Raw genomic sequence first — 15,543 nt, 5'->3', positions numbered from 1 at the left:
TATCCTTAAATAGACTCTACATTTCAACCCTAATTCGCATTCCAAATTTAAAGTTTTTACCTCTATCCATGCACATGCTACGAAATTGTACCAAATTTAGAACTTATAGTTCAAATGTCCAAAAAACCCTTTGGTACATATATTCTTGATCCTCATTCCAAATTTCAGAGTTCTAGCTCTACCGGTTCGCCAAATACAAATGGTTTCACATTTAGGTACTTTTCCTACCGTTCTAGTACGAATTTTCAAAAACCCAGCCTCATCTGTCACCTTTGGACCAAGAGTGACCCTCACCCAAAATTTCAAGATTCTTGCTTCAGCTGTTTCAACTGGGTGTTGATGAATCGTTAAATCAGTCAGTCAGGCAATCAGTCAATCACTTTACTCTTTTATTAGTATAGATAAGCCCACGCCTATAATTGGATAATTGGAAATTCCATAAAATAAAAAAGTTAGTTGGTCCTTGAAAACATATTTAACATTTTAAGTCTTTAATTGGTCCTTTAAAGAAATTTAAAAAAACACTTTTTTTTTAATTTATATAATTTTCGAATAGTGTAAAAAAATCCCTACAAAGTAGAAATAAGTAAATGGCACATCGTAGCTGAACGCCTACAGTTTTGCGTTGTGTGTAAATATCATCACCATCTATCTTCCATGCAAATGCACACATTATTACACACCTCTGCACATAGATTTTTCGTATGTACAGACATTTGGCCATGTATCCATCCACTCGCATCTACACATAAATATGTAGATGTTAACCTTAGCATCCGTTGTCCTTTCTTTTTGTTACATTTTATTCTCTGTTTGACGTCATAGATTTTCTCTCTCATTTACTCTCTCCATTAATATGCCTCTCTCTCTTTTTTGCACCCACACAGTTACAATGCAGCAATTGGCCAAGGCATTGCTATTGGTTGGCCTCCTGGCTGCCACGGCGCATGCCAAGACCATTGTATTGGCTAAGGATAATGTGACGTCACAGTTGCCGTTACATGGCGGCGCTAAAGGAGACGACGGACCAGAGTCGGTGACTGCGACAGCAGCATCCGTGGCTGAAAACCTTGATGATAAAACTGTAGACAGTTCGACGCTATCCAGTGCAGTTGAAGATTGGAGTTTGGTGTGTCAACAGCTCTGCGGGTAAGTTTGCTTCTCAACACAGAAAGAAAGCAAGCAACAACAACATAAAAATTAGAAGTGTGTCTGTGTGTGTGCGTTTACCTTAAAATGTCCTTTCCAAAAAAGAAATTGAAAAAAGTTCTTTTAAATCAAAGTTTATATAACATCATCATAATTTTTTGTAAATGTCATCATGGAAAAAAATTTGAAAACTAAATTTGAGATTTTTTTGCAAATTAAAAATGAAGTGTCAAAGTGTCGTGTATTATTTGTGTTAATATATTTCGGAGATTGAAAAAAGTTTTGTAATTTCAAACTTTTCTTGTGTGTGTGTTTTTTAGAGCTGCTTTAGGCGGCGCTGTTTGCTCCCCCTATTGTAAAATAATGCCAGTTTTACCCACGAAAGTGCAAATTGAAAATGCCAACACCCTAATGCATTCCAAGAAACAATTCATATGCCCTCAGCTATGTGGATTACAGCTAGGTAAGTTTAAAATTTTTTATTCAAATTTAATTAAAACCAAAGAATAAAACTCTTTTAAATGATTAAATGGTTTTCGACGGTGTTAGTAACAAAATATTTTATAGGGCACATTAATTTTCAACTTATACCCTCAGTCACTTCGGTTGGAAAATAATTAAACTCTAACAGACCCACGCGCGTAATAACACTTAAAAATTATTCATTAGAAATTACTGGCTTAATATGGTTACTAAAAAAATATATATTTTTAAAAAGTCCTTGAAAAAGTATTTCAAGCTTTAGGAATATTTTTTTATATTCATATTCATATTGCATATCTAATTGCAATTGGGACTTTTTACGGCGATAAATTGTTGCTAGGAGAAAATAAATATCAAACCTCATACTCTCAGGTTAAAAAATAAGCTAGGATCCACATCCAAAATGGCCTTTTGACCTTTAAAAAATTAATTCTTAAAAACCCACAACTGCGTAAAAAATACACTCTGGTGTTGGTCCATAAAAACATAGTTCTTAAAAAATATTTTTTTAAAAAAATAAGCGGGTCGATTTTCTTTAAAAAATTTAAATACCCTCGCTTGTCTCTTCCATCCTTTAAAAAATCTACGTCTTGGATGGTCCAATAAAATATTCTTTAATAAGTCGTAGCCTTACTGGGACTAGAAAAATATTCTTTAAAAAACCGAAGCCATATTGGGACTAGAAAAAATATTCTTTAAAAATTCGAAGCCTCATTGGGCCTAAAAGAAATATTTCTTAAAAAATCCAAGCCTTACTGGGCCTAGAAAAGATATTCTAAAAAAAACCACTCTTCGTAGGCCCTAGAACAAATATTCTTTAAAAACTTCACGCCTTGGATGGTCCTAGAAAAAACATTCATTTAAAAATCCACGCGGGTCCCAGAAAAAATGTTGTTTAAAAAACCCACGCCTCTGTTGGACGTAGAAAAAACATTCCTTTAAAAATCCACGCCTCAGTAAGCTCTAGAAAGAACATTCTTTAAAAACTGCACGCCTCTATAGGCCCTAGAAAAAATATCCTTCAAAAATCCTTACTTACTTACTTAGCTGGCTTGTGACAGAACTTTCGTTCCATAAGCCAGAGCTTAGAAAAGATTTCCAGGCGCATCGGTCATTTGCGCAGTTTTTCCAATTTGAAAGACCATTTTCGGCAATATTGTCTTCGACTTGATCTTCCCATCGTATTCGTGACCTTCCCCTTCTGCGTGAACCATCAGCTGGTTCACTTTTATATCCCTTCTGGGCTGGGCAGCTCAATACGTCTAACAATGTCGATGTCCGAGAATAGCTGGTACAAGTCATGTTTCATTCGACGGCGATATTCACCGTCAACGCAGATCGGTCCATAGATCATTCGGAGAATTTTTCTATCAAACACTCCAAGAGCTGCTTCATCTGCTTGCGCAAGTACCCATGCTTCAGATCCATATAACAGCACGGGTAGTATCAGCGTCTTGTAGAGTGTGAGTTTGGTCTGGCGGGATGTGGCCCAGCTTTTGAGTTGTTTGCTTAGACCATAGTAGCACAGGTTGACCATCACTATCCTTTTCCGAATTTCAAAACTGATGTCGTTCGTTTTGTTTATGGCGGTACCAAGGTATATAAAATCTTTGACTACCACCGAGTCCGAGTCTACTGGACGTCTTGTGAGTTGATACCATAAGCTTGGTCTTCTCGCCGTTTACTGCCAGACCCACTTTGGCAGGCTCCTTCTCAATTTGTTCAAAGGTGGCTGTTACCGCACGCAATGTTCGATCGATTATATTATATCATCGATTATATCGATGTCATTGGCATGTGTTGTTTGGTGTACAGAGTGCCATTTCGGTTCACGTTTGCCTCTCGTATGACCTTTTCCAGCAGGATGTTAAAAAGGTCACACGACAAACTATCACCTTGTCTGAATCCTCGTTCGGTGTTAAAGGGCTCTGAGAGGTCCTTTGCGTCTTTAACTGCTGATCTTGTGCTTGTTAAAGTTATCCTGCATAGCCGAATTAATTTTGCAGGAATGCCAAATGCAGACATGGCTTTATACACCTCTGAACGGATAGGGCTGACGAATGCGGCTTTACAGTCGACGAATAGGTGGAATGTGTCGATGTGTTTTTAATGGGTTTTTTCCAGGATTTGGCGCAGTATGGTCCAATAATGCCTTTGATCATTGGCTTCAGTCATTTACACAGGACGCTGAATAGTACTTTATATGCGATGGGAAGGAAACGTATTCGTATATATTTGGCACATATCGTCTTGTCTCCTTTTTTGTGCACGGGACACAGAATGTTGAGGTTCCAATCATTGGGCATGCATTCTTCTAGCCAAATTGTACTAATCAGCTGGTGTATGCTCCTTAACAGCATCTGGCCACCAGTCTTGAATAGTAACCCATCGGTACCTGGTTTATTCTACAGCCGATTGATTGCAATTCTGACTTCATCTTGGCTAGGTGGTATACACTCTATACCGTCATCTATCCGCGCCCTAGAAAAAATAACCTTAAAAAACCACCCCTTGCTGGTCTTAGAAAAAATATTCTTTGTAAAAATCCACACATCTGTAGGCCCTAAAAAAAGTGTTCTTTAAAAAATCTACGAAGAAATATTCATTAAAAGCTCCACGCCTAGAAACAATTTCATTGAATAGAAATATTTGATTTTTTCTTGAAAAAATAAAATTAGTTCTAAAAAATTCATTAAACAATTCACATTTAAAAAGTCCACGCTTATAATGGTACTATCAAAATATTTCCTGAAAATCCTGACACTATAAATTCTGCTCTAGGTCCTTAAAAAATTTGTTTTAAAGATTGTTGCTTAGGATATCCTAGAATAATGTTCTTTAAAAGGCCCTTCCGAAATGTTACGTATTTAATTTGTATTATTTTATTTCATTTTTTTTTAATTTCAGGCGATGGTGTCTGTACATGTAAAAATTCGACATCCGAACACCAGAATTTCCATCAAATAAAAACGAAAGTGGAGATGAATGTCTGTTCCATATTTTGTGATGTTCGTCATGTCACACTGGCCGGCTGTAGTCCTTGCTCCAAGAATACAACAACAGCAACAACAAATGAAGTTGATAATAATTTTTCAGCGATTAACCTGACTAGTGACCAGAGGGAGGTGGTCAATATAGCTCCGATCGCTGATGTCACTACAACTACAACAACTGTTACAACACCAAATTGGAATGAACTTTGTGCTGCGTTGTGTAAAACTGGCGATGGCGGGTCATTGTGCAATTGTGATTTGTCACCATTTTCTGGATAAGCAGAAGGATATGGGTGATGAATGAAGATTTTTATTTTTGAATTAATTAAAATATATTAGTTTGATTTCAAATTTTCAAAATTGATTTCTTTTAGTCTTAGCTTTTGAAAAAAGTGGACTTTAAACTTTGTTCTAATTTTTGTTATTAATTTTTTTTCGTAAATTTCTTTTAAAGTAAATTTCAATATATAAAATTTTTTAATTTTTTTTCTCTATATATAAATGATTTATCTTTAACAAAAACAAAACACTGCTATATAACAAAAACAATAAGAATTAATTAACAAAACCAGGAATGGAAACAATTGAAAGTAATAAACTAATCCCTATGCGCATCAATTAATTTGTAATTAATTTCAATTAAAAAGAAACTATAAAAACAAAACAACAACAAGAAAAATCTACAAAAAAAATCATAAAATACATAAAGAAATTATATATATAAACAAATCATATATATACTGTTAAATTATAAAAAACATAATTTAAAAAGTTGTTGATAGGAAAAGGATCTAAGGTGGGGATAATATTTTTTTTAATTTTATTTCCTTTAAAAAATTGCTTTTATCTTCCATTCTTTAATCTAGTTCCTATTGACATAAAAAAACAACAAAATCACTAAAGGGCTTCCAGGTGAAATAGTTTGTAAATGTCATCGGCCTCCATTGAGGTGATTGTGAGCATAGACAACTAGGACACTATTCTTTTAGTAGTTGTGGTAACCGTGTATCCTTTTTAAGGTTATAATGGCCTGCCACATAAAATAAATAAATTATAGAAACATAAAAATAACAACAACCAAAAATATTCATATATACAACATATCGTCGTCACACTGTTGATAAATCCAAATATTAAAAAAAAATAAAAAAAATATATATTTTAATTTTCCATTTTAGTTTGTTAATGGAATCAGCATATCAATTAACAACAACATAAAAAAGAAATCAATTATTTTTTTATTTTATCTTATATTATACATATATATATGTATGCCAAAAAAATATATACACATAACTTCTATATATAAAATAAAAATTATGTATACACATAACAGCATTCATTCCCAAAACATACTTAAACGAAGAGTTATCGATAAATGTTAGCCAAGAGTTTAGTGTTGTTTGCAATTACAATTTTATCCATTGATCATGATAAATTCTGTTTTTTATCGATGGTAATTTTTGTTTTTTTGTAATTATTAAAAAATATTTTTTTTTTCAGTGTACACCATATCTTCTTCAAGTGTATTGTCAAAAATCGATAACAAATATCATAAATATTTCATAATAATAAAAAATTAACACATAAACTAGCATACATATATGTCATATATGTACATAAGTATGTAAAACAATAAAAAAATAATATTAACAAAAAATAATATAAAAAAGCAGTGGTGTCAACTTTAGTAAAATTATATCAATTTTGTTTTTATCGTTATATTATTTTATTTAATCTATAATAAAATTAATAAACTAATAATGTGTATATATATATTAGATTTTTAGTATTTTTTATTGATTCTTGATTTTATGGAAATTTTTTTTAGTTTTTCCTTTGAGACCCTTCAATGGCTTCGGAATTTCTAACCAATGTTAAAAAAATCGATAACAATGATTGCTATAAGTTAATTCCTTAGAAAAAAATAATTAAACATAAAAAATATTGTTCATTAAAAAAATTCAAAGTTAGTAAAATTGTTGTCGATAACAGATTTATCGATAGAAACTGATATTTCAACCTCATCGATAAAACATTGAAATTCAAATTTAATCGATATAAGAATTTTTTTGAAATTATTAAAAAATCAAATTACTCAGAAAATTTCAATTTTGTACAACATCGATGTTATCGATTATTCATATATAGATTATAAGTCAATTCTTTAGATAAAATCAAATCATTTAAATAAATTACAAAAATTATTGAAAAGGTTAAAAGAAGAAATTTCAAATTCAAATTTCATGATCACGATTTTATCTAAATCGAACATAATCGATAACATTGATTTTCATAAGTCAATTTATGAGAAAAAATCATTTGATCATAAACAAATATTGTCGATTTAAACTAGTACAATTTAATATAATTGTATCGATAACTAAAAAATCGATATTTTAATTTATCGATTTTATCTAAATCGATTAAAAAAAATCGTTTGATCATAAACAAATATTGTTGATTTGAACTAATCCAAATTAATATAATTGTATCGATAAGTAAAAAATCGATATTATAATTTATCGATAAAAATCGATATTTCAATTTTTATTGATAAAATCAATTATAAAAAATTAATCTTTTTCAATATTCAATCAATAATTTTAACAGTGACATAAAATCGATATTTGAAAAAATCTACTTAAAAAAATTAAATACATTGATTTTAATGACTCAGAAATTATCGATAAAAATCATTTACAAAAAATTCTTGTTAATTAAAAAAAGCAAATATGAAATATGATCCATACAATAAAAAAAGTGTACATTTTTATATTATGGTTAAAAATCCGGATTTTTATGTTATCGATAAAAATCCGGATAATGAACTTTTATAAGTTAAACAATTCAGTAATTATAAAATTTCCTTATACCTATTTTTTATCGATAATATTAAAATACCAAATCGAAAATATGTTAAAAATTTAAATTTAAAAAAATATATTTCAACATTGGAAAAAGTTTTTTAATTACCTATAGTTTTAAATATTATCTTAATTTATTTAATATTTAAATTTATTTTCAATATTTATCGATAACAGACTTGTTTTTTTCAGATCATTTTATAATGAAAAAATTAATTTCAATAAAAATTATTTTAACAATTAATTTCAATTTAATTACGTTTAATTTTCAAATATAATTTTAATTTATATAATACTAAAATGTATTTTCAATATTTATCGAAAAAAGATATTTTTTTGAAATCATTTTATTATGAAAAAATTGATTTTAATGAGAATTATGTAACAATTAGTGGAATTGTGTCAATTATCGAAAAGTCAATATTTCAAAATATCGATAGTTTTGTTTTAACGATTTTATCGAAAATCTAGATCGATAATATTTAATAGACAAATGTAATAATCGGAATGTTATGCTATTTATTTTCGGTAATATTGAAATTTGAGCAGCATAAATTTCAAAAAATTACACTTATTTTATTTTCACAAAATTAATACCAACAAAGAATTTTAAAATTTTTTTATTATTTTTCCAAATGGTTTACTAAAGTTGACACACATAATAAAAATAATATTTTTTGATTTTAATTATAAAGAAATAAAATATATATCAATGTTTTGGAAGACATTAATATATAAAAATAATTAAAAAAAGGAAGACAATTTTCGATTTTCCCCCCAAACAACCAAGTCAATAAAAATATGTGTATTATATAAAAAAATTGAATTAAAATAATAGAAATATTGCAATTATTAACTTGTGGAAGACATTTTAGTAATTAATAAATAAATTATAGTAATTAAGTAAAAAAAAAACATTTTGATTAGACTTGCCCATAAATAATGAGGTCTGCAGATGGAAATGTTCTAAGCTGTGACTGACAATAATTAATATTTAAGGCGAGCGAGGTTAAAAAATAACAAAACTACAAATTTAAAAACTGTATGCAAATGCCACGCAAAATAATTAATATAACTAAAATTAAAAAAAAAATATAAAAAAAAATATTTTTTCTTTTGAAAATTGCACGCATATTTAGCAACAAAACCAAAAAATTGCACATTAAAAATGTTTAATTTGATTTAAAACAAAAAACAAGCAAAAAAAGTAACATTTTCTCATCACATAAAAACAACAACAAACAAAAAACAAGCAAACCAAAAATTCAACAAACACACACACTAAAAGCACGAAAGAATAACGGGAATGCACGTCTTGCGTAGTTCAAACTCTATATGGCAAATATAAAATTTAAAATTTAAAATTTAAAATTAAAAAATAAATAAATATAATTTAAATAATTTCCCCCACAAAAAAATAATAATAAATTATAAAATTTAAAAATAAATTGCCAAACAAATTGTTATGCCACCAAAAAACAAATTAAATAATATCCGACAAAAAAAAAATACAAAAAATTTGTTGTAGTTTGTTAAATGTTTAAATTTATTATTATAACAAAATTAATATTTCTTTATAGATGTATATGTATTTAAATTATCAATCTATATATGTATTAATATAGATCACAATTATCAACAACAACAAAAATAAAGTACATACAAACAAACAAATTAAAATTCATTAACAAAAAAATGGAAAATTCTACATTTCTCTCCAGACCCCCCACAACAACAAATACATATGTACTTATATACAATTTATATATATACATATTTATTATTATATACCGTTTAAATAGCCAAAGTAAATTCATTCAATTGAAATTGAAATAATACAACTAAATGAGATGAATAACTAAATCATATATATGTATATTTCAATGTGTTAAATGTTGTACAATAAAATAATAAACAAATAAATAAATAATCAACAAAAAAAAAAACTTAAAATTGTGGATTTATTTTTTTCACTAAGGGTCAGGTGATACACTACTAGATGAGGAATCGGAATTTGGTGGAATCAAACAAGTAAATCTGTCGTTATGCTCGGCCGGTCGTTATGCTCTGTAGAAAAATTGTCACAGACCTGAGGGCCTGACAATTTTTCTATAGAAAAATTCTTAGACCCACAGTTCTGTGAAAATTTTTCTATAGATAAAATCTCAAACCATCAGGTCTATTAAATTTTTTTAGGGAAAAATTCTCAGGTCTCTTATATTTTTCTCTAGAAAAATTCTCTGACTCTCAGGTTTGTTATAATTATATCCTTCACCACACTGTGGTACAGGATATTATGTCTTTGTGCATATGTTTGTAACAGGCAATAGGAATCGAGATAGACCCATGGTTCCTTTTGAGAACATGCATAGAATCACTATCTGAGTCGATTTATGCATGTCCGTCCGTCCTTCCGTCCGTCTGTCCATGTTAAGTACAGGTCGCATTTATGATCCGAATTGGATGAAACTTGGCACAGCTCATTTGTATGGCCCAAGGACAAACCCTATTGAAATTGGGAAAAATCGGTTCAGATTTAGATATTGCTCCCATATACATATATCTTCGTCCGATTTAAGGTAAATGGTGTACCAAAGCCGATTTGCATCTGAATTAAGTCTAGAATGATGTGTGCAAAGTTTCGTTAAAATCGGTTCCGATTTATATATAGCTCACATGTATAGTTTCACCCGATTTTATGTAAATAGTCCACTAAAGTCCCTGGAAATCTTTTGATTTGTACGACTTTTGGCATAGCGTACTAAATTAAATCTAGAATGATGTGTGTCAAATTTCGAGAAAATCGGGTCTAATTTAGATATAGCTCCCATATATATTTTCATCCGATTTAAAGTAATTTGTGCACCAAAGACCATATATATTTTTCGATTTGCACGAAATTTGGCATAGAGTATTGAATTAAGCCTAGAATGACGTGTGTGCTAAGTTTCGTGAAAATCGGTTCAGATTTAGATATAGCTCCCATAAACATTTTCGCCCGATTTAAGGTAAATAATGGTGCACCAAACTCCTAATGTTTGTCCGATTAACATGAAATTTTGCACAACGTATCAAATTGAGACTTGAATGACGTTATTGTGTTTTATTGAAATTGGTGCAAATGCAGCCATAGCTTCCATATGTATTTCGAACGGGTGTCTGATTGAGATTAAATTTTTAACAGTGCGGCGTACCGAAAAAAGTGTATCAATTTTGCTATAAATTGTTTTCCATAAATTTGTCCCATGGTACCCAGACGACTTTAAATCTGCCCGAATTAAATTAAATTTATCATTGGTTGCAAAAAAAAAAAAAAATGAGAATGTTCCTTCGACCGAACATTGACATACAATTTTAGGGATACAAGTGGTGAAAGGTATCATACAGTCGGCCCAGTCCGACTTTACTAATTTCCTTACTGGTTTTCTATTGAAAAATTTCACAGGCCCTCAGGTCTTTTATATAATTCTATCGAAAAATTTCACAGACTCTCATCAGACCCTCATGTCTGATACATTTTATCAGGTCTGTTATATTTTTCTGTAGAACAATTTCACAGACCCTCAGATCTGTTATATGTTTCTATAAAAATATATAACTGACCCTCAGGTCTATTATATTTTTCTATAGAAAAATTTCACAGACCTGAGGGTCTATAGAAAAATATAATTCTATCGAAAAATTTCACAGAAACCCAGGTCTGTTATATTTTTCTATAGAAAAAATTCTCAGACCCTCAGGTCTGTTATATTTTTCTATAGAAAATTTTCACAGACCCTCAAGTCTGTTATATTTTTCTATAGAAACATTTTTTCTATAGAGAAAAATATATATGTTTCTACAGATAAATTATCAGACCCTCAGGTCACTTATATTTTTCTATAGAAAAATTCTCAAACTCTCACGTCTGTTACATTTGTCTATAGAAAATTTCTTTGAAATCTATTAGTTTCTTTAGTGGTTCATAAACATAATAAAAATTTTCAAAAGAAGACATCTTTCGAAGACCATCCGATAAAAAGCGTGGTTTTCTATGAATATTTATTTAGGTATTTTTATACTAAACATTTTCAAATCTTGTGGCAACATTTTCCCACGATCCCTTACTAATTGTTATAGCTGAGAGAATAGATCGTAGATTGGGTTTGGAAAAAAAAATAAAATTATTAATAATGGTACACTTTCGTACCATACTGTACAACTTACCGCCTTATGCATTCAGCTATATGTAGAGTAAAATTCATACAAAAAATACATTTTCTGCTCATAAATATTTCTTTACCTGTACTCTCCCACTTCTGAACGGGAATTTGTTTCGATTTTTTTCTTACGAAATTTCGTACAATTAAAATAATTTTTTTCAACACTGATCATATCAGTGTTTGACTGACGAAGTCAACTGAGTCGTATCGTATGGGTTCGTTGGCTGACTGGCTTGACTTCAGTTGCTGTTCAACTGGCGTTCAAGCAGGTACTCTTCACCGCATTCGTATTCATACTAGCGGTAGCTGTGGCATTCTATCCGAAAAATTCAAAAATAAATTTCGATTTTAAATCCAACAACAAAATGGCAGTAAGTTTTGTTCACATCCCAGCTGGCAGCGATTTTCCATTGGAAAATTTACCCTATGGTGTATTCTCGACAAAATCAAATGTAAGTAAATAATAAAAAATATATAATTTTTTTCTTATAGTGGAATGTGGTCCACATGTGTTCTAGTTTAATTAAGAAGAAAAATAAAACGATAAAAATCCTGTTCTACTTGTTCGCCGCATATTTCAAATCAATATTTTAAAATAGAAAATAAAACTATAAAAAAAACAATATTTAAAAAACAGGGCTCCAGATTAAAATGATCTGCATATTATAACTAGCATTTACATAAATTAGACTTGTTTTTCCAACTGGCTGTGAACTGGTGGTCGGTTGAACCACAAACAAGAGCAACAAAGTAGCCATCCACTTGGCCGGCATCGAACAGCCACCAGCCGGTGTTGATAACAACAAGTCAACAGATTTTTATTTTCTTCTTCTTATTTTGGAATTCAGGTGTAATAAAAAATTCTAAAATATTTAAATTGGTGTGTGATAATATTGTTGTTATTGTTTTGTTTTTTGTTTTTGTTGTCGCTTGTTTATCTGTTATGTTAATTTCTCTCTTGTCTTCTTTTATAGCCCCGCAAACGTTTGGGTGTTGCCATCGGTGACAGTGTTTTAGATTTGAATGGTGTTGCTTCCTTCTATCCACCAGAAGTTCAGGTATGGAATTTTTTGTTTGTTTGTGTGGTGTATAACAGTTGGCAATTATCCTTTATAACACTTTTTTCCCACAGGATGCTTTGCAAGCCGAGACATTGAACAAATTGATGAGCCTTGGCTACACTGCCTGGCAAGTAGTTCGGGCAAAAACCCAGGAATTGTTGTTAAAGAACTCCGTTTTGGAACAGAATGCTGCTTTGGTACAGAGGTAAGGATAATTAGGAAGGACTATAGGATATTAATTAAAGGGTAAACCGAGACACAAACCTAGAGATTTTTTTTCAAGGACTATGTTTAAGGGTCAACGAAGCCACTAACATAGATTTTAAGGGAATATTTTTTCCATGACTACCAGGACCACAAGCTTAGGTATTTAAGGATATTTTTAAGGACAAGGTAAGGCGTGGATTTTTTAGGAGTCACAACCTAGATGTAGATTTTAGTAGATTCCACAAAATATTTTTTATTGGACAGATGCAAAGCGTAGTTTTTGAAGAATATTTTTTATAAAAATGTTTAAGGGGCAGAACTTAGGCGTAGATTTTTTAAAAACATTTTTAAGGACCTAGACGTAGATTTTTTAAAAACATTTTCAAGGACCTAGGCGTAGATTTTTTTAAACACATTTTTAAGGACCTCGGCGTAGATTTTTGAAACACATTTTTAAGGGCCTCGGCGTAGATTTTTTAAACACATTTTTAAGGACCTAGACGTAGATTTTTTAAAAACATTTTCAAGGACCTAGGCGTAGATTTTTTTAAACACATTTTTAAGGACCTCGGCGTAGATTTTTAAAACACATTTTTAAGGGCCTCGGCGTAGATTTTTTAAACACATTTGTAAGGACCTCGTTATTTATGTTACTTTTTCCTATAGAAAAATTCTCATTATTATTTTTTAATAGAAAAAATTGTCAGACCATCAGGTCTGGTACTTTTTTCTATAGAAAAAAATTCTCAGAACTAAAGGTCTGGTACTTTTTTCTGTAGAAAAAAATTCTCAGAACTAAAGGTCTGGTAGTTTTTTTTTTTGAAAAAAATTCTCAGACCCTCAGGTCTGTTACTTTTTTCTATAGAAAAAAATTCTCAGACGCTCAGGTCTGGTACTTTTTTCTATAGAAAAAAATTCTCAGACCCTTAGGTCTGGTACTTTTTTCTATAGAAAAAATTCTCAGACCCTTAGGTCTGGTACTTTTTTCTATAGAAAAAAATTCTCAGACGCTCAGGTCTGGTACTTTTTTCTATAGAAAAAAATTCTCAGACCCTCAGGTCTGGTACTTTTTTCTATAGAAAAAAATTCTCAGACCGTCAGGTCTGGTACATTTTTCTATATAAAAAATTCTCAGACCCTTAGGTCGGGTACTTTTTTCTATAGAAAAAAGTACTCAGACCCTCAGGTCTGTTACTTTTTTCTATAGAAAAAATTCTGAGACCCTCAGGTCTATTACTTTTTTTCTATAGAAAAAAAATTTTTTTTCTATAAAACAAATTTCGGTTCCCACGTAACCGAAGTCCTTCAAATTCCATTTTTACTTTAAAATTGTATTTCTCTTTACAGCGTCATCGTTCCCCAAAAGGAATGTGAAATGCATTTGCCTGCCGAAATCGGCGATTATACCGATTTCTATTCGTCCATACATCATGCCACCAATGTTGGCATTATGTTCCGTGGCAAGGAGAATGCTTTGATGCCCAATTGGCGTCACATCCCCGTCGGTTATCATGGTCGTGCCAGTTCTGTGGTTGTATCCGGTACTCCAATCCGTCGTCCTCTTGGTCAAACTCTGCCCGTTGATGGTAAACCTCCTGTCTTTGGTCCCTGCAAATTGTTTGATTTTGAATTGGAAATGGCCTTCTTCATTGGTGGTCCTGGTAATAAATTGGGTGAACGTATCCCCGTCGAGGAGGCATGGAAGAATGTTTTCGGTTTCACTTTGATGAACGATTGGAGTGCTCGTGACATCCAAAAATGGGAATATGTGCCATTGGGTCCATTTACCGCCAAGAATTTGGGTACCACTATTTCTCCTTGGGTTATTCCCGTGGCAGCTTTGGAACCCTTCTTGTTGGATAACTTCCCTCAGGAGCCAGAAGTGTTCCCCTATTTGAAACATCAAAAGCCATTCAATTTTGATATTAATTTGGAAGTTTATTTGAAACGTAAGCATGAGATTTGGAATTTGGTTATCGATTTTGAAATAATTTATAATTTTTTTTTACAGCCGAAAATAGTACCGAAACCAAAATTTGCAAATCGAATTATAAATATTTGTACTGGACACCCATGCAACAGATTGCTCACCACACTGTGACCGGTTGCAATGTCCGCCCAGGTGATTTGATGGCTTCCGGTACCATCAGTGGTGAAACTGAAGACTCCTTCGGTTCGATGTTGGAATTGAGTTGGCGCGGATCAAAGACCGTCAATTTAAATGACGGTACTACCCGTAAATTCTTGCAGGACGGCGATGAAGTCATCATCCGTGGCTATTGTGAACGTAATGGTGTCCGCCTTGGTTTTGGTGAATGCGCTGGCAAGGTATTGCCAGCCATTCCTTTCCAATAGATAATTAACCCTAATTAGTAGAGTAATTAATAAAAAAAAACAACAACAATGCATTTAATATGAAATATATTTTTACCAGGATTTTTATTTTTTTTAAATAAAAATTTAACCAATTATTACGAAATAGATTTTAAAAATATGTTTTATATACGGTCTTAGATTGTTTTATACCCTCAGCCTTATGACTAATGACGGGCAGATGTGCCTCATCCAAGTATTGGTTTAT

The 15,543-nt window shown here is 31.0% G+C and overlaps 3 protein-coding genes across 7 annotated transcripts in view; all 3 read left to right on the top strand.

Moving 5' to 3' along the window:
• The window catches only part of LOC133334648 (putative uncharacterized protein DDB_G0291608), a 323,326-nt gene that overhangs the window by 87,073 nt on the left and 220,710 nt on the right, over window positions 1-15,543 (top strand). The window lies entirely within an intron of this gene.
• Window positions 893-4,904, top strand: LOC133334624 (uncharacterized). Its single transcript, XM_061542938.1, has 4 exons — window positions 893-1,149; window positions 1,470-1,612; window positions 4,540-4,665; window positions 4,729-4,904. The coding sequence occupies exons 1-4, from the start codon at window positions 893-895 to the stop codon at window positions 4,902-4,904; spliced, it is 702 nt and encodes a 233-aa protein (XP_061398922.1).
• LOC133334636 (fumarylacetoacetase) lies at window positions 12,060-15,317 on the top strand. The gene is made up of 5 exons (XM_061542950.1): window positions 12,060-12,146; window positions 12,669-12,752; window positions 12,827-12,960; window positions 14,310-14,911; window positions 14,974-15,317. Exons 1-5 carry the CDS (start codon window positions 12,060-12,062, stop codon window positions 15,315-15,317), a joined length of 1,251 nt encoding a protein of 416 aa, XP_061398934.1.

This window comes from Musca vetustissima, unplaced genomic scaffold, assembly GCF_032173495.1.
Source record: "Musca vetustissima isolate MV318-11 ecotype Yass unplaced genomic scaffold, APGP_CSIRO_Mvet_v1 utg2180, whole genome shotgun sequence".
In the NCBI taxonomy this organism is placed as follows: Eukaryota; Metazoa; Arthropoda; class Insecta; order Diptera; family Muscidae; genus Musca; species Musca vetustissima.
The sequence above is the reverse complement of the archived record's forward strand: the minus strand, read 5'-3'. Positions and strand labels throughout refer to the sequence as shown.